The 19,201-nt window shown below is 40.1% G+C and overlaps 1 protein-coding gene across 1 annotated transcript in view; it reads right to left on the reverse strand.

Annotated features, from left to right (window-relative positions):
- Positions 1–13,518, reverse strand: part of limd2 (LIM domain containing 2) — a 34,342-nt gene extending 20,824 nt beyond the window's left edge. The window contains exon 1 of the mRNA XM_037544513.1: positions 13,356–13,518. Within this exon, the coding sequence (XP_037400410.1) occupies positions 13,356–13,358 (3 nt within the window). The 5' untranslated portion in view covers positions 13,359–13,518. The remainder of the gene's footprint in view (positions 1–13,355) is intronic.
- Positions 13,519–19,201: the final 5,683 nt, after the last annotated feature.

The following is a 19,201-nucleotide window of genomic DNA, read 5'->3' on the forward strand; positions in this document are numbered from 1 at the left end:
TTACCATTTTAGAGATAACAGACAACAGCTATGATATATATTATTTCACCCCCCCCCCCCATACATATACATCTGTTATTGAAATATCCTGCCCTTCCTGTAGACAGAAGAGGGTTTAAAAAAAAAAAAAAAAAAAAAAAGTGTATAAAAGTGAATTTTTGCTGTTTTTCAGTTTTAACATAATTGTGCCTCGTGGCGTAAGCTATATGTAATAATTTCATTCATTCTGAAATTTATACAAAAGAGCACAAATTGCATATATTACAAACAGAAATGGCCCAAAATTACTTTGGAAAAGTTATATATATTAAAAGTGAAATAGGTTTTTATAAGTCGCTGCTGTCGGAAAACAAAATCTCATCTCTCCTACATGGTATCTTTACAGAAGAATGGAAAAAACATATCTTCATATTTAGACTGGAAAATCTTTGTGAGGAGTGTTATTCAGCTCCAAGGTGTTCAAAATCAGCCAAAACTAGCATTTCCTTCTTGTTAGATGAGTAACTAGAGAGAAGGCATCCCCCAATGTTGGTCAGCTGTGATGACCTATAGTGGTTTTTGTTGGTGCTCAGTAAAAAAAAACTTGCCAAGAAAACAAAAAAACCCCCACAACACAGGTGACCGAGTCACAGTGCCTGTCGCTTCACTTTAAAGAGTTTGGAAATGTGCAGTCTCAAAGCCCCCAATCAACACAGCCCTGTAACTGAGTTGAGGCTGCAGTGCTAATAAAGACATTGCCTGCAGTCAGCTCTGCACAAGAGGGGGTACCACTTCCCTATGGCTGACATGTTAGTGCTGATGAATGCCAGCAGACATTAATGTCAGCAAGTTTCTTGCACAAGCTGCACACACGGCAACACTGTTCAAAGCCTCACACGTCTTTCCCGAAAGGTCAATGAACATTCATAATCGTTTTAATAATTTTTTTTTTAAAGCTTGTAATTGCCAAGTGTCTTGGATATACTGATCCCTCTGATGTAAGAATTACAAAAAATTAGAATAAAAAAAAAAAAGAATTAAGGCACTAACAGTAACATACCACCGAACATTTGTGTGAATGTAGCTTTAGTTTGTGCATTTGTAACAACGCAGACTCACCATCAGACTCGCACCACATACCAGCCATAGCTCTCACTTCCTGTCCTGGAGATAAGAATGCACTAAAAGATTATATTCTTACCTGCTCTGAATCTGAAACACCTGGTCCTACTGAGGCCATTATTAAGCCTGTTATGAATTTTTAGAATCAGGTGCATTACGAGCAAATACGTGCACTGCATGAGGACTGGCACAGAGAACCCCCCCACCCCCGAGCCATCTAACAACCCAATAACCCAAACACACACATTATTCACCTACTAGATCAAATCACTCAACAAGTACGAGCACAACTCGTTAAAGTTATTTGATCTTCATTCAACAGGGCATGTCAATATGCATCTAATCTGCAGATGCAGGGCAGATAATGGCCTTAGAGCTGGACGTCTGCTCTGGGTTTCATTTGCTGTCTACTGAGGAATTTGAACAATAGTGCCCAGTATTCAGTCAGTATTTATTTTATTATTATTATTATTATTATTATTATTATTATTATTATTATTATTATTATTATTATTATTATTATTATAACTCCAACACCCTGAGAACTACTAACTCTGAGATTGGTGCTGTGAGCTGGAAAATAGTTTGATGTGATTTTCCAATATTGGACAATAATGATTAGGGCTGTCATAATTACTTCATTTTAATATATATATATATATATATATATATATATATATATATATATATATATATATATATATATATATATATATATATATATATATATATACACACACACACACACACACACACACACACATACATACACACACACACACACACACACATATATAAAAAATAAACACAAGCACTAAAATTGATTTTGTGTGTATTAATGAAAAGAGAAGAAACCCACACCAGGAGGATCTCATGAATGCACATATGCATTTAACTCATTTCTTGCATTTAATGTGAAATTAAATGTTTACTATTATAAATTGTGGGAATATTATAATACAATTAATCATCAAAACAATCAGTACATTATTAATTGTTCAAAGGCTCATCATAGCAGCTGTTCACACGGACACAAATTTTATATTCACATCAGCATGCATTTTCAGTGATGGCATCACATTTCGATTTCTCTTGACCCAATGAAAAGCATAATACATTGTGATGGGGTTATGATCAGATCACTCAAACCACATTCGGAGGTGGTCCGTGATGGATCTTCCTCACATTCAGTACTAATAAAGTAAAATCTGGTTCACAGTCCAGACACATTTTACTGAAAATTGCAAATAAAACGTGGCCAAGGTTTATCCATGTACGATCCAGACATGAAACATAATGCAAAGTGTAAACAAGTGGTAAAGCTCATCATACCAGTTTTCACTTTTATACACTTTTCATTCATTCATTCATTCATTCATTCATTCATTCATTCATTCATTCATTTCCTCACAACTTGACATGCCATTATTTCTTGAGATCACCCTTTACAGGGCTACAATTCTAATTAGACGCTAGTAGACAAGAGCTACGGCTCTGCTGCTGTAAAATCAGGACAGGTATCCAGCCCAAAATGGTGCAGGGAGGAAAAAACAGATCTGTGTGGGACAAGGAAAGAACAAATCTGAGCATGAGCACAGCAACCGACATGGCTACAAAAACCACTTTTAGCAAGCTGATAAGCTACAGGCTGAAAAAAGATCAGGAGTTTTACACAGCGTACCATGAGTTTGTGGTTAGCATTAGCCTATGTTAGTGTATCTAGATACAGAGAGAAGCCACAGAAATTCAAACTGAAGCACATGAATGTGAAACTCGGCACTGAGGGCTGAAACAAGAGCTTGATGGCCTGTATGGCTCCCGAGAGGTTAAAGAACCAATGTTCTGTTCTGCTCTGCTCTTTTGTCAACAGAACATGCCTGTTACTATGGAAACCTGAAGAGTGCAGAATTTCACATCTCCACGGTATCCATCAGCTGTATTTAGCCTATAGCCGCCTTTCTGCGCAATACCTGAGATCATGTGAACCTCAAAGCAATGAGAAACCTACAGCCACCCACATAAAACATGAGCAAGTTGAGGGAAATGGAAACTCTGGAAAAAAATATTTATATTATATATTTATATTATATATAAATTAATAATCAAGTTTCAGGAATTATACAAGTGCAAAATTACAATAAATGCATCTCCAACAAGATCTGACAAACGCATGTATGTAATCACAAAGTTTGTGTATATGAAGATTTAATATTTGTTATGAATTATGTGAAAGTGATTACACAATAACACTTCATCACCATTCGTTACTATGCTGTTAAGACTGATAAGATAAATGAGCTCCGCTCTGACAGGCTGTGCTGTTTTGTGCCTCATTCAAGCAGCAGTCGGATCTGAAACACAGCTTAGAACTTCAACAGGGGCTGAACAGATGGATATGTAAATGTGACATCACAGAAACTGTTTTTGCAGCACAATTTCCTTATATGGACTGTATGCACTAAGGGGTGTTTAGTATGGTTTAAAACAATGTTTACATATTAGTCGAAGCCCAGGATTTCTTAAACTGGGTTTTATTTCACAAAGCTGGTCAAACCTCCTTTAAGACTGGCATGACTTTAGGCTTATGTTATCTGTCTAATTGAGAAATCCTGCTTTGTGAAATATCCCTTAAAGATGTTGGTACATGGGTGATACTGTAAGATTATACAGCAGCAGAACACAGATCCAATCAGCATCTTGTTACTACACAGGTCCTGCACATTGGTGGTTGCTTACAGGCTCTTGGTAACTGGTCTAAATCTGTTTATGATGCACACATTTGTTCAGTTTTAGAAGTACTGAAAATACTTGAAGTATACCCAGAACGGCCTATTGTGACACACATTTATAGCAATAACAATAACATCAAATTGTCAACTCCTACCCTGAACTACTTCCACTGATGAAGCTTTTGAGCCATCCTCAGACCACAGGACCCGGGCCTGCGGCAGGAAAAACAAAGCCCAACCTCCTATTGGCCAATCATGATTCGGACGTGTTGAAACGCGGTGAGAAAACTCGAGTGAGGCACGTCAGGCATCCAGCATCCAGCGTGCAGTAACACTGCCGGCAGCAGCCTGCATGCTTTTGATGTTATCGTGGAGAGAGGCATGTGTTACACAATCAGTCTATATGCAGCACCACAGACCTGAAGCAACAAGTTCCATCTGGTTTGGATGGAATTTAACACCAGATTCAGACAGAAGGACACTTACTACTTTCCTTCTTCTTCAGTAAATTCCTTCAGAATGAATACGCAAGCTATCCGACGGTATGATGAGCTCTAGTATTGCTACATCTTGCAACTGTGATCCAGCTTGTGATATTTTAAAAATGCTTCTTGCTGTAAAGTAGCAAATGCAGCCGGTTAGGGCCTCCAAGCCAAAAGATGTCCTAAAAGACTTGTGATATTAGGAGAAAAATGTCCTGTGAAGTAATGATTAATGACTAATGGCTTCCAAAGAATCACAAAAGTACAAGTGATGCAAATTGCAACAAAACTCAATACAATTCATCTTATTTGATCTATTTCTGTTCTCCCGGTTGGTTAAAGATTGTCCTGCATTAAATATTAAAAAAAAAAAAAAAATAGTTGACTTTAATTAGATCACACAAAGGGCCTAATTCAACAAAACACCTACAGAAACAATTGGTACAACGTAACTGGTCAGGATGCTGACAGTTCAGAGAACAAAAACACTGATTCAAGCTAAAGCCCTAATATACAAGTAGTGCTCGTCTTCGGATCCACCAAGTACAATGTGAAATGGAACAAGACAAATAAAACCCCAAGTTCTTAGTCCACTTTTCTCTCAATATTATGGTTCTTTCAATCCACATACACAATAGCAAACAAAATAAGGCTGCCATACGCCTGTATGATCAAATGATCAAATCCTGAGACTGCAGAGAAAACTTGCAAAATAAATTACAGCACTTTGAAACAAAAAAAAAAAAAAAAAAAACAAAACAAAAAAAACAATCCACACCACAACGATAGCGTCTGGTGTGTTCATTCATTCAGCTCTAAATTTTCCATCAATTGATTAATAAGTCGTTAGTGTTTGGTTGTACATTATTGCCTTCATTTTGTTCCGATACATGCTGTCAGTCAACTCAGTAAGACAGTCAGCCCTATAGTCTGACCACTGCTGAATAATTCTGCTAAAACAAGCTTGTTTCATACCAGAACTGACATGGGATAGCAGCCCAATAAGATAAGTATTTACACTGCTTTTGTGAGAAATCACTGAAAAAGAGGAAACCTACACCAGAAGCATCTTACAAATGCACACATTAGATTACATTGATGCTAAGTAAAATGAAGTTTGTGCTGTTAGAAACTGCATGAATACAACGGTTTGTTCGGCTAGGTCTAGACTGAAGGGCTCAGCATACAGGCCATTCCAATAATAGCCAGTTACTTACTTTATACCTCATTTAGCAAAGAGCATGCCACTCACATGTCTGTTATCAGCAGGGTTCAGTGTTAAATACAGTGTTACAATACTGGCTACCAAGTTCCAGTCCATTTTTAATTTAAAAGGTGTGTATGATGTGGACAGTCAGTGAAAGGTTTCTCTTGATCTGCTGTTGCGACTGACATGGTCAACGTGGAATCTGCTTCACTATTTATCCGTCTTATGCATAGGTTAAGCGGTTCAGACATGCTAGAAGCTTCTTCTATTCACGCAATGTGAGAATTGTCCTGACACTTGAGTGACTTTTCTAAAACTAAAAGAACCACTTATCTGCCTTGTTAGGACATTTCCTATAAACTACAGACCACCTCAGGTACCGAGTGGTCAAAGAAGAATAAGGTGGGGGGGAAAAAAAAAAGCGCCAATAAAGCTGTGGACTCACTTTGAGCTTCGCCAACATTGTTTGTATGAACAGACCTTAGTTTACTGCCAGTCATTTGTTCACTAGTAGCAGTGTACACTACACTTACATCACAGGGTATTTGCTAGTATCAGACACTTGTATCAGGACCTTTTTATGAGTTGACTGCCAATTGGGGTATCGGATAATATGGTGCTCATTTACTTGAAATGATGCAACCCCACTTCAAATGATATCCAATCACACCAAGACAAGTGGCATACAGCAACATCGAATATCATGTCAGCTTCCCAGAAGTGGTTCATTTCTATGATTACTTTTTAATAACTAATTATTGTCGTGCATGAACAAACCAACAAGTACCTGCATACAAAGTACCTTTTTTCCTGTCCAGGCAAACAGTTTGGAGAATATAAATGTTTATTCCCTTAGCAAAGCCGACGAACCTGTTTCATTTCACACTGACCGAAATATGTACACCCATACAGGACGATTCTAGAAGTCATTATCAGCACAGAACAGTTAGCAATCTAACATTTTTTTGCTTGGAATAGCATCAAAGCCATACACTTGCCTCAGAGATGGCATCACTCTGAACAGAACAAATAGTGAACATACTGCTACAGCCACTGAGCTGTAGGCCTAGCAGGCATTCCAATGGAACTTTCCATTCAAGCCTATAACGCTAGACTGACTTCTTTCTCTCTCCTTCCATAAGAGGATTTTCAGCAGGAAAAAAATGCCATTTTCAACCTGCAGAGGCTGTCCCCGAGTCCTAGCTGGCATAATTTCATTAGTAAAGTGCTCCAAGAATAGTCCGAAGAGAAGAAGCCACAGCTTACGTAATAGAGCCTCAGCATCAACTCCCTGGCCACCTTATATCAAACTCCTGGTTCGTAGCTTCACCTTGCTGGCATCATTTACTGCTGCTCATCTGTTGAGGCACAGTTTGGGTTCTTATCGCCCTTCATCAAAGGTCAGTTTGACTACACAGTCTCTCTTGGTCGGATACTGTATATTTAGGTTAGTGGACCACTCTGAGCCTAGCAGTAGTACTGCAAGTCAGACTTTTGCCTATCGTCAGAGAATCAGGTGCATTTCATCCCTTAATATGGCCATGAACTGCGTCATTTAACAGGAAAGGGCTGTTCAGACATTCAAAATAACCAATTACACATTGTTCTTTTTTGCATTTGTGGCAAAACGGGTGGTTTAAAAAAAAAAAAAAAAAAAAAAAAAAAACCACCTCAGTAAATCAAATTGGTATGAACAAGGCAAACAAAGATCTCAAGCTTAGTTATTAAATGCTTCAAAGTGGTTGAAAATTGCTGAAAATAACTATTACTATTATACTACCACATCATGATACTTCATTTTATGACATCTGTATCACCATATCAGACACAGACTAAATGCACTAGTAGCAACACATTTACAAACTGCCACCAAAACTTTGGGCACAATGGGCCTCATTCACCAACTGTTAAGAAATTTCTTCTTAAAACCCACTTACGCAGATTTCACCAAGATTCTAAAACTGACCAATTTGTTCGTAGGCAAAAAATAATCTACAATTCTGTGGTTTAGGAACACTTCATGAACCTGACCGAGTTTCTTAGGACCTTTCTCAAGAACAAATTTAAGAAAAACTTAGGAAGGTATTTGTGAATGAGGCCCAAAGACGGCTGTGAGAGCCAGCAGGAAGGGAGGACAAAACCCTTTAAGGGCGGCGGGGAAAGAAGAGCTGTGAAGGAGTGGTGGATGGCACGAGTCCCAAGCCCCGCTTCCTGGGTGCCACATTCTGTTCTGCAGCGAGGCTGCCAGACGACTACACCTCACATTTGATCCAGACGGCCAAGCTGGGCAGCAGGGGCAGTGATGGTGAAGGGGAGGTGGAGCAATGAACTCTTACAGTGCCTTGAAAGCTAGCTGATGTTGACCTAGAGTCAGCGGTGTGGGTTTCTTTAAAAAAAAGAGCAAAAAGGGAACAGAGAGAGGGACAGGCAGCAGCAGCAGCAACAGACTGAACAGCTGAAAAGCCCAACTGAGAAAAGGGCCGAGAAGTCTAGTGTAGACATGGGACCAGTTTCAGTGTCATTTGTTTGTGTTTTATCAGTGAAAATGAATATGGCTGCTGCCGAGATCTCCTGCCTCCAGCATCCTTTCTGAGCCCACGGGAGCAAATGGCCTGCTACACAGGACTAATTACGTTCTCTTTACAACATAACAAGCAGTTGGTCAGCGTTCTTTAAGTAATGATGATATCCACAATATGCTTGCTGTGACATAAAACTCTAGAATAACTTAAAAGATATGATGCTGTAAATTTCACTCTTTTCAATCCAACGACTGCACTGCTCCAAAAGGCTCTGCTGAGAATGGTCCTCCACCCAAAAACGCCTGGAAAACAGTGGTCCCATGTTCAGAAAATAGCTAATGAATGGGGTAGAGGGAGGCTCATTAATTGTGCAGCAACAGACAGACTACAGTCTGTGATTGCAGACCTATACGGTGGACCTATACAGGAGGTGGAATTAAAAGTGGACCAGTAAGTGGAAATACAAGGATGTTTCTAATAAAGTGGACTCTGATTATATGATGTTCAGGTATTCATTACACAGACAGAATCAACAGATGTTTGTTGTGAAAAACATGCAGTTGTACTGTGAACGAAACCAAGGACATGCTGAACACCTTAGGAAAAAAAAAAAAAACTGTAGAAGAGCTGCTCATATTACAAGAATTCACAAAAGACAAAAGGCCTAAGGATTCAATGGTTATGAATACTAGTCTGTTACACAAGCAGAAGTTCAGAGGCTCAGCACTTCACTCACTCAACACATCACTGAAGAATCAAGCATGGTGGATCTTTTTTTGCACATGAAAGTTGAAGACAGGTAGGCCTTTGCTTGCTGGATTCTGTACCCCATTGTTTTTCACGTCCTGATGAAAAAGGCTCTGTGCGTTGTGGTTGTGTCCCACGTAAAGGTAATTTCTGCTCCCAGTCATCTTTTTGCTTGTTTCTTGCAGGTTCACAATCAAAATTAGTCAGTTGACTGACTGGCAATTAGCTGGTATTTTGAGTGTTTAATATTCATATTTATTAATATTTTTAAAAACGCAACATTTTTATCTTGCTATTCTGAGAAATAAAGGTAGTAAACTGTCACTAAGGCAGGACCACTCTTGTCACTGGGGTGGTTCCCTCAAGGGTACATCTCAGTACCTTAAGTCAGGGAACACAATTGTAAGATCCATAAAATAATGAAATAACTAAAAAGCACAAAGAAATCTGAGTCAGTTATAAAATGGCATAACCCGTGCCCCTCTACATGTCCCAGTATCTCTGTCTGCAAGGCCTCTAACTGCAACCTCATAATCCAGCCATTTATGTGGTAAAGTGCTATTAGATAAGGTTTTGAACACCTCCCACGTGCAAGAAGACACCAATTCTCTGAACTGAGTCAAATCTGTCCCCTGGGTGTTCAGGCCAGCTCTCAATGTTTTCGATGCTTTCCTTTTTCCTAGAAACAGAAGCTGCCATCGACTCTAAAACTAGAGATACAATATTACAATATCAACCAAAGCTCACCTTCTCAACGACTCAGTAGTGATACAGTGATATGAAAATGCAATGGAAACCACTGCCAATGAACAAAACTAGAAATCTAAGCAACTAAGCATTTGGGTGTATCTGATCAGAGTAAAGTGGGCACAACATTCTGTATTAAAATGAGCCCAGCCAATCTGTGTAGTTTGTAAATTAGATCTCTGTAAAATCAAGTGCATCATTACACTATAATGTCTATGTCGTCTATAAATCCTGATATTTAAAAAGATATTTTAGCAAAAGCAACAGAACTGAATGGTAAATAGATAAACCTATGGTGCTTACACATGAGCACACAGCAGCACAATGTTAAACAATGTTGAATGCTGTTCTCAAGTCTTAAGTCATCTATCTCAAACACGTGTCAATAAATGTTAGTCATTAATGCCATCAGTAGCGGCTGTTTTCAGCAGACGTCAGCTTAATGCAAAGACCAGGCTGCGAGACCACAGCGCTGTGTGATGCAGTTGACCTCTAGGGGTACACCTCAGGCATAGCTAATGGACACACTAGCCTGGCTAGGAGGATGCTATTCTAAAGGCTAACCTTAGGCTAAAGGTTACCCCACCTAACTCTAACCATCCTAATCTCACCTCCCATTCGTCTGCCAACATAATGTGGCATCTTGCTCACAGTTGCAAAAAACAAACTAGTTATCCAGCTAGCATTAACTTTTTATGGAAAAACATGTAGGTATGTAGGTATGTTGTGTTATCTGCGCTTATTTGTGGCCAATACCTTAAGAAGAAATTAAACTAGGATTTTTTAGCGTTACAAGCATCTTGTTATGAAAATCCTGGTGTTATAGATTTTGCAATGAGCATCTTTTACTGCTGCTCATCTCAATATGAAAAACCCACACCACCATTATATTGCCTACTCCAGCTCTACTGGGACGTTACAGAGTAGCATGTCTGCACATCAACATTGTTCCCTGGTATCCGTTTTCTCTGTTGATGATACTGATGATTTATTTGAATGACAGTGCTATATGAATCATAATGAATCGAATTTTGTGCATTGTTACATCCCTGTAAGGCCTCAGATCTATGACCTAACGCCAAGAACACAGAACAACTCAGTCCAGAAACTGCTCTTCTCACCCAGATTTGCAACCAGTTACAGACTGGAATAAACAGTTGGCCTAATTTATACAGACAGCAGGTTGCAGGAATCTGTCGCGACACCTGGATCTCCCTCGCGCTCTCAGCGCTGATGCTGCAGGCAATAACGGAGCTCCTCTCAGATCAGCTGCATGTGTACACACGGTAATCAAAGAGAGGACTGAATGGCTTATTCCTCGAAACATTTAGCAAACCCTTCCATCTGTTCACGGCCCTCAATGTGGGCTAAACCCACAGGACACTGAGGAGAAAAAGAAGCTGTGCAATTCAACAGGCTGGCCTTTAGCAGTTTGTATAGAGAGCCACACACAAAACACCCTCTCAGTACAGTATTTGGCGAGAACGGTTTACTGGTGATGATGACAGAGCTGATGATGGCCCAGTGGAGCCAATTTAGAGCTCTCAGAGTACATATGTTTGTTCAGACGTTCTGCTGCCAGATGGCCATTTCTGACTCACACAAAGCAGTCGTCTCTAGACAAAACGCTCACAACGTACCCTGTAAAAGAACGGGTCTGTCTGAAGGGGGTTTAAACACATTCACAGCAACTTCACCCAATTAGTCCTAAATAGCTCATTACGGGGCTGCTGGGGCAGTGACGGAGAAGCAGTGATGTAGAAGTGATTCATACTTTAAAACAATAGTACACACAGAAGTCCTAAACCCCACAGACAGACAGTGCGGCACAGATCACAGGGAAAAAGTTCCTCATTTTTTCGTTTAAATAAGTTTGGTGTAGCATGTGAAAATTTCAGAATGCACTGTTCACTTTTGCTGCAACACATACGGAAACACAGCTGCAAGAAAAAAGTGGTTGGTATGGCATAGTGGGTAAGACCTTTGCCTTCTATGCTGTAGACCAGGGTTCAAACCCCTGCTTGGGCAAGCACCCCACACTATACCAATAAGAGTCCTCCTAACACTACCTGTGTAAAAAAAATGATCAAACTGTAAGTCACTCTGGATAAGAGTGTCAGCCAAATGCCGTAAAATTTAAAACCAATCCATTTCTGCTTCTTCAGCTTTGTGATGTCACAAATGCATTTACATACATCTGTCTATTCAGCCAACAGCAGTTTAGCTGCACCCACTCATGCTGAAAGTTTCAGCGCTGTCACCGAATGCCTCTTAAAACAAAGGAACAACACAGAGCGGCCAATCAGAACAGAGGTAATTTAAATATATTAATCTTAAATGACACAGGTGCTATTTAATTCCTAGAGACAGGAAGAGGTAGGAAAGTGTCATGTTAATGATTTAGAACTGATTTGGTACATGCAAATAAATGAGTGGATATCACAAATAAAACAAAACGTAGGATAAGGACCCTTTAATGGATATTCGTCAACAAGTCTGAAAAAAGTTAAGCAAATTTTGTGGTGAGCTGAGGACTGATTAAGAAATGACCGTTTCAGTTCATCAACCCTCCCCCTCTCTCTCTCTCTCTCTCTCTCTCTCTCTCTCATCAGGAGCTGGTGCAATGTTAACAGTATGATTACATAACATGTAGCCACAGTGTGTTATTGAACCTATAATCTGAAGCAAGTCAATAAGGCCAAAACAGCCCCAAGATGCCAAATGCATCACCTTCACAGACACTTAAACACTTAAAGAACCATTTGCATGGTGAAATGGTTATTCAGAGAGAACAGACTGTTGTATATGATATGGTTAGAACCCTTTTAGAAAACAGCTTTTAAAGCACCGGAAATGTTCTATTGTCACAACGTCAATCTTGTAACCCTATTTGGTGCTACATAAAGCCATTTTCATAAAAGTTCTATTGACAAAATCACACACACACACACACACACTCCTTAAATCTGAAGACCCCCTCCACCATACATAGAACCATTTAGGCATGCATGCAAATGTGTTCATGGTTCTATATACCCTTAAAGAACCCTTGAATGGCCATCGTTTTAATAAGGACAGGAGAAAAGAAGGCTAACCTAACTAACCACTACTTCCCAGACCGGCCGGCCTGCTGCACAGAGCAAAGCTGCAAGACAACAAAACTGACCGTTTCTGAAATTTGGGACGAGAAAACAAGTCAAGACAGCTCACAAATCTCAGCCCAGTCCTATTTCACCTTTGGCTTTAGTTGCGGAGTGTGTAAACCTTTCAGCTGCTCAGCTGTGTTCACGGCTGAAGCCGGCTTCCTATTCGAATTTTCCCGTTCCACCTTAAATGGTGCAGCAGTTACATTCTGACGCCTCAGGCGCTGTCCGGCGCCAGAATGCAAGTGATACACACTTTAAGGTGGAACGGGAAAATCCGAACAACAAGCTTGACTGAAATGAAACCCCTCAAAGCATAAACACTGCACGTTTCGAAGCCGTTAAATCGTGAAAGCGCGACCTTTAATGCAAATGCGAAGTGCTAGAAAACCCACCGGCAGCTCGTTTCCCAGACCTGACGAACGTAGCCAACAGACCCAACCTGAAGCCGGCTTGCTCTTTATCGGAATTTTCCGCTCCACCTTAAACGGTGCTGCTGAATGTAACTGCTGCCCACCGTTTAAGGTGGAAAGGCAAATTCGTATACGAACCCGAGGCCAACTTCAGCTTCGTCCAAGCAGCTATGGTTAGCTTGTTAGCCCACCCTCATCACAATAGAAAAGGATGGAGGGAGAGGTTTAATGTTACAAACGAGAAAACGGCTTGAAATCACTCACCATCTGTGTATGTGTATCTTTGTCGCAGCGATTAAAAACCCCAAATAAATCAAGTTTATCTTATGTGAGGTTTCCCTTGCGTCTCTATGCAGTTTGTTTCAACGCTGTGTTTAAAACGACGGGCTGCTAATGATGTTGAGTTTTTTCCCCCAGCCTCTTTTATTCACCAGGATGGCGTTGTGGTTTATTCCACCCATATTCAGGGAGGTCCCGCCCTTCGTACGCTGCGATTGGCTAGTGGGATCCCGTGTGCTGTGTTGTGATTGGCGAGTTGTTCACATAACCCAGGCTCTGTGACTAATGTGCAGTTCGCCGCTAGTAGTAGGAACTACTAGCCAATCGAAACGCAAGAGGGTGGGGAGACTTGTCGTTAAACGGGTGGAAAATACACGTTGTATGTGATTGGTTAAGGTATTTAACCCCGCCCTTTAATCCCCCCCTCACTCTTCTGGTCATTGGGGGCAAAGTCATTGAAAATGAAAAAAGATTGCATGGCCTACTTCATCACACTTATGCATTATAAAAGAACAAAATCCAACATGTCACATTTCTGTATTTGTTTTTCGTAATATATATACATCTTGCACAGTCCCTTTTGTCATTAGTCTAACTGCCTTGAGCATTAAAATCTGTCCATCTGTAACAGAACCCATGTAATCCTATAAGTCATTTAAGACAATTTCAATGCATCATGCTCGTTTGAACACTGGGTAGTGACGCTTGCGTTTTTAATACCAAGTAACAAAAAAACTCATTTTCGTTTAACATCAAGGCATTTAATTTGTTTTATGTAAACCAGCAAATTTGTTGGTATGAAAGAGAATATATAGAAGGATGAGCTCTGCATGGATGGTTATATTGTTCATTTTTTTTTGCATTTATTTGTTTACTTATTTATTTATTTAAATGTCCAAACCCTTTGATGCATCAAGAAAGACCAACATTGCATTTGGAACATTTAGACCCATTTAGAAGGTATTACATTTGAGAATTAAACATAAAATGGCTTAACATGGCTGTGATAATCCTAGACAAGTTACACTATGTTACCAAAAGTATTCACTCACCCATCCAAATCGTTGAATTCAGGTGTTTCAATCACTTCCATGGCCACAAGTGTATAAGACCAAGCACCTAGGCATGCAGACCGCTTCTACAGACATTTGTGAAAGAATGGGTCACTCTCAGGAGCTCAGTGAGTTCCAGTGTGGTACTGTGATAGGACGGCACCTGTGCAACAAGTCCAGTCGTGAAATTTCCTCGTTACTAAATATTCCACAGTCAAGTGTCAGTGGTATTATAACAAAGTGGATGAGATTGGGAACGACAGCACATCAGCCATGAAGTGGTAGACCACATAAAGTGACCGAGCACGGTCAGCGGATGCAAAGGTCGCCAACTTTCTGCAGAGTCAATCGCTACAGACCTCCAAACTTCATGTGGCCTTCAGATTAGCTCCAGAACAGCGTAGAGAGCTTCATGGAATGGGTTTCCATGGCCGAGCAGCTGCATCCAAGGCTAAAAGTGCCACCACTGGACTCTAGAGCAGTGGAGACGTGTTCTCTGGAGTCACGAATCACGCTTCTCTGTCTGGCAATCCGATGGACGAGTCTGGGTTTTGCGGTTGCCAGGAGAATGGTACTGTCTGATTGCATTGTGCCAAGTGGAAAGTTTGGTGGAGGGGGGATTATGGTGTGGGATTGTTTTTCAGGAGTTGGACTCGGCCCCTTAGTTCCGGTGAAAGGAACTCTTAATGCTTCAGCAGAACAAGAGATTTTGGACAATTTTGTGCTCCCAACTTCATGGGAACAGTTTGGGGACGGCCCCTTCCTGTTCCAACATGACTGCGCACCAGTGCACAAAGAAAGGCCCATAAAGACATGGATGAGCGAGTTTGCTGTGGAAGAACTTGACTGGCCTGCAGAGTCCTGACCTCAACCCGACAGAACACCTTTGGGATGAATTAGAGTGGAGACTGTGAGCCAGGCCTTCTCGTCCAACATCAGTGACCGACCTCACAAATGAACTTCTGGAAGAATGGTCAAAAATTCCCATAAACACACTCCTAGACCCTGTGGAAAGCCTTCCCAGAAAGGTTGATGCTGTTGTAGCTACAAAGGGTAGCCCGACATCATATTAAACCCTATGGATTAATAATGGGATGTCACTCAAGTTCATGTGTGTAAAAGCAGACGAGCAAATGCTTTTGGAAATAGTGTAGATCAGATTCACAGCATCCAGCTTTAAACTTACAACTAAGTGAGTAAGTATGGTAAAACTATGGTCCACTAAAAATCAGTCAGCGAGTTGTTTTGAATTCATACTCAGTCATTTACAGTGTCTTGAGCAACTTCTTAAGTAACGTCTTAAGAAATGCTGTTGATTGGGTACGATTTCAAAATATCTTCCGATGGGTTACAGTGCAAATATGGCCATTTTATTTATTATCCAAAGCCACCACTGAACCTACATGTGCCTTCTGAGCGTTTACATGTAATACCGATCATGGTAGAAATGTAAAAAAGCTGATTTTTGTGGACTATTTTGCCTATAAACACCCTGCCTACACCCTCCACCATAAATGGATTCAAAATAAAGTTATCATAGAACAATGTCTCAGGCACCAAGCATCTTATTAATGATCATGTAATTACGTTATCATGTAGCTTTTAGAAGGGTTAAATGCTTTGGATGTCTGGTTCCTATTACCACCACTGTGAACAGTTCTAATTTGGTAAATTTTTCTAGAGCATTTGCACTAAACCACTTCAAATTCCCTCGTCAACATCTTAACAACTTAGACAGGATTTTTTCAAACAATTGGTTGCATTCTGATTAATAAAATAATTGTAAGCTTACTTATATGAATTTAAGTAGCATTGAATTGCAGTCACATGTAAATGTGCGGTTACTCAAACAGCACTCTCTAAATATGGATCATTGTAGGAGCAGGTGATTAAACTTTATGTTTTAAAGCCTGGTCCTCATCAATATTCAACAGTAAAAAGCCTGGCACCAGTCCAATCCCACAAAAAGCTCTCCAACAGTCCCAAGTCCAGCCCCTGTCCCCTTGCCAGACAGTGCTTTACAGGGAGACTGGGCTATTCTTTCCTGCAGGCCAGGCAGTAAGAGGCAGAGAAAATCCCTAATAGACTGGAATGGCTGTAATAGCAAAGCATTAAACAGCCAGGCCAATTTCTAGTTTCCGGGCCGAGCAACCCTTAATGCGCGTTTGTGACCTCTAAAGCTGATGGATCTACCAAATGCACTTTGCAAAATATGCATTGTGGGAAATTAAGTTATGTCAGAATACGTGTACACTTCAACTTCAATAATCAACATAATGTGGCCTGTCATATTTGCACAGCAGCCAGGACGGATCCATTATATGTTCAAAAGTAGGCCATCTAGACACCATTTCTTAGTAGTAATGACAATCATATTTTAAAAGCAGTACAAAACTGTATTTGTACAAAACTACATATTGACAGCAGTATATTACTATACTCAACATCCTCTTTTCTGAATACTATATGCCCACATTTATCAGGAGGTGAAGGAATTAAAACGGAAGTTTCAAAATTGTTGCTAAACTGCATGAAGATATTTTAAAGACTAAAAAAATAACAAAAGAATCTGTAGAATTAAGAACTGCTTCATTTTAGTTTATAAAAAAATATTTTAAAAAAACTATATTTTCAAAAGCTAACAAGCTAATAGGCTCCTCTAATAACACTCACAGTTAGCCTTGTATTTACTAAAGGATTAACCTAAATTCTTAACGTCATATCCATGTTAATGCCAGCTCCAAGTCCGTGTTTAAGCTAAAACTAGTATTAAACCCAATGTGGGAAAAGCTAAATCCTATATTTCACTGAAATTAGCTTTGCTGTAACTGTGGTAATCTGATACTTAAAGTGAACGTTTCTATGTTCTGCTATATGATATGACAAAAAAAGTGTTATTAAACTCACTTTATTACCCAATGTTTTATTTTACTTTAGTGCAGTTTGGGCCTGATAAGCTAGCATCCTATTAGATAGCTAGCAAGCATCAGCTTACTAGGCTAGTCTTAAGTAACTTTACCACTACTTAAATTTAAACTTGCTCCATTTTCCATGATGCAGCGTTACTGCAGCCCAGCAGCTCTTCTTACATTTAAATAATGGAAAAGTGAAGAATTAAATGGCAGTGATGAGCTTCTGCGATACTTTCTGCGATATGCTTCAAAAAAGATGGGACGGGGATGGGGGGGGTTTACCACTGTGTTTCATCACCTCCTCTTTTAACAGCACTCTGCAAGCGTTTGGGAACAGAGGAGATCAATTGCTGTAATTGAGAGCATGTTTTTGCACTATCGCTAGATAGAATTTCAGCTGCTCAACAGATCAGGGTCTCCCTTGTCATATTTTTTATTTCATAAATGCAGCAAATGCCTTCAGTGAGTGACGGGTCTGGACTGCAGATAGGCCACTTTAGCACTTGGACTCTTCTACTCTTTGGAGTCACCACAGGACACTTTTCCACTCCAGCGTCAGTCCATCTAAGGGGGCTTGGGCCCAGAGAAGGCGGCGGTGTTCCCGGATCCTGTTTACATATGGTTCCTTCTTTGCATGCTAAGGTTTTAACTTGCATTTGTAGATACAGTGATAAGCTGTATTAACAATGGTTTTTGAAAGTGTTCCTAAACAAATAGCGATTTCCACTACAGAATTGTGTCCGTTTTTATAGTAGTGCCACCTAAGGGCCCCAAGATCACAGCCCGCTAATATAGGTTTTTGGCCTTGGCTGTCGCATACAAAAATTTCTCCAGATTCTCCAAATCTTTTATTGTTATGTACCGCAGAGGATGAGACGGGAGGTTGGAGTGGCGTTTGTTATCCACAACATCAGTATCCAACCTCATTAAAGCCCTTGTGGCTGAATGCAGTCAAATCCTCACAGCAACGTTCCATTTAGTGCAGAGTCTTCCCAGATGAGTAGGGGCTGTTACTGCAGCAAAAAGGAAAACAAATCCCCTATTTATACCCTTGATCTTATAAGAAATGCTGGTGTGTGCAAATGTTTGGACCTGTGTTGTATCTTGAGGCTGCAATTATATGAAGGAACCACAGGAAATTAAGAAAAATATATATATCTATCTTTCTGAATATGCAGTGAAGACAATATCAGCCACAGGGCAAAACCAGAAAATGCTGGAGCAAGAACAAACAGGTAAGAACAAGAAGTCTGGTGGGATAAAAAGGGAAGTTTCTGGAGATGGAAAGAAGTGCCTCAGGCTGTCTCCATTAGTTCTTGACCTCTATAAACAGTGTAAAACTGTCGATCCCCAGCCTCATTGGAAACAGATGTTTCAGAGACAGAGAAGGCAAAAAGGAGCAAACACTAGAATGATAGATACCTCCCATCTGGTGGAAGTCCAGTAGTACTGCAACGTGACTGGAAACTGAAGCTTATTCTTCATTTTATGCTTTATCACTTCCTAAATCAGAAAGTGACAGTTCAGGAAGTGACAGTTCTTGGTATTACAAGAGGTTTACAAGCAAAAGCTACTTCCACACAGTTCAGATCACTAGATAAGCTCCACCAAAAAGTTGTTTTTGCTGAAAGGTGTAGCAAACCTCAAACCCTATTGTGATTCTTTGATGCAACAGCATATCAGAAAGAAACTGCCAGGCACTGCCTTGAAACCAATGTGACAAGGTTCATTGTAAAGTAACTTGGCAAATCAGATTTCTTCACAGTGGTGGTGATGGGAAACGGGGGTCATCATGACTTCAACACATACTTTATTTACCATCCAAACAATTGGTGAACCTACAAGTCTCTTCTGAGATGGTATATGT

Source organism: Pygocentrus nattereri, chromosome 14, assembly GCF_015220715.1.
Source record: "Pygocentrus nattereri isolate fPygNat1 chromosome 14, fPygNat1.pri, whole genome shotgun sequence".
Classification (NCBI taxonomy): domain Eukaryota; kingdom Metazoa; phylum Chordata; class Actinopteri; order Characiformes; family Serrasalmidae; genus Pygocentrus; species Pygocentrus nattereri.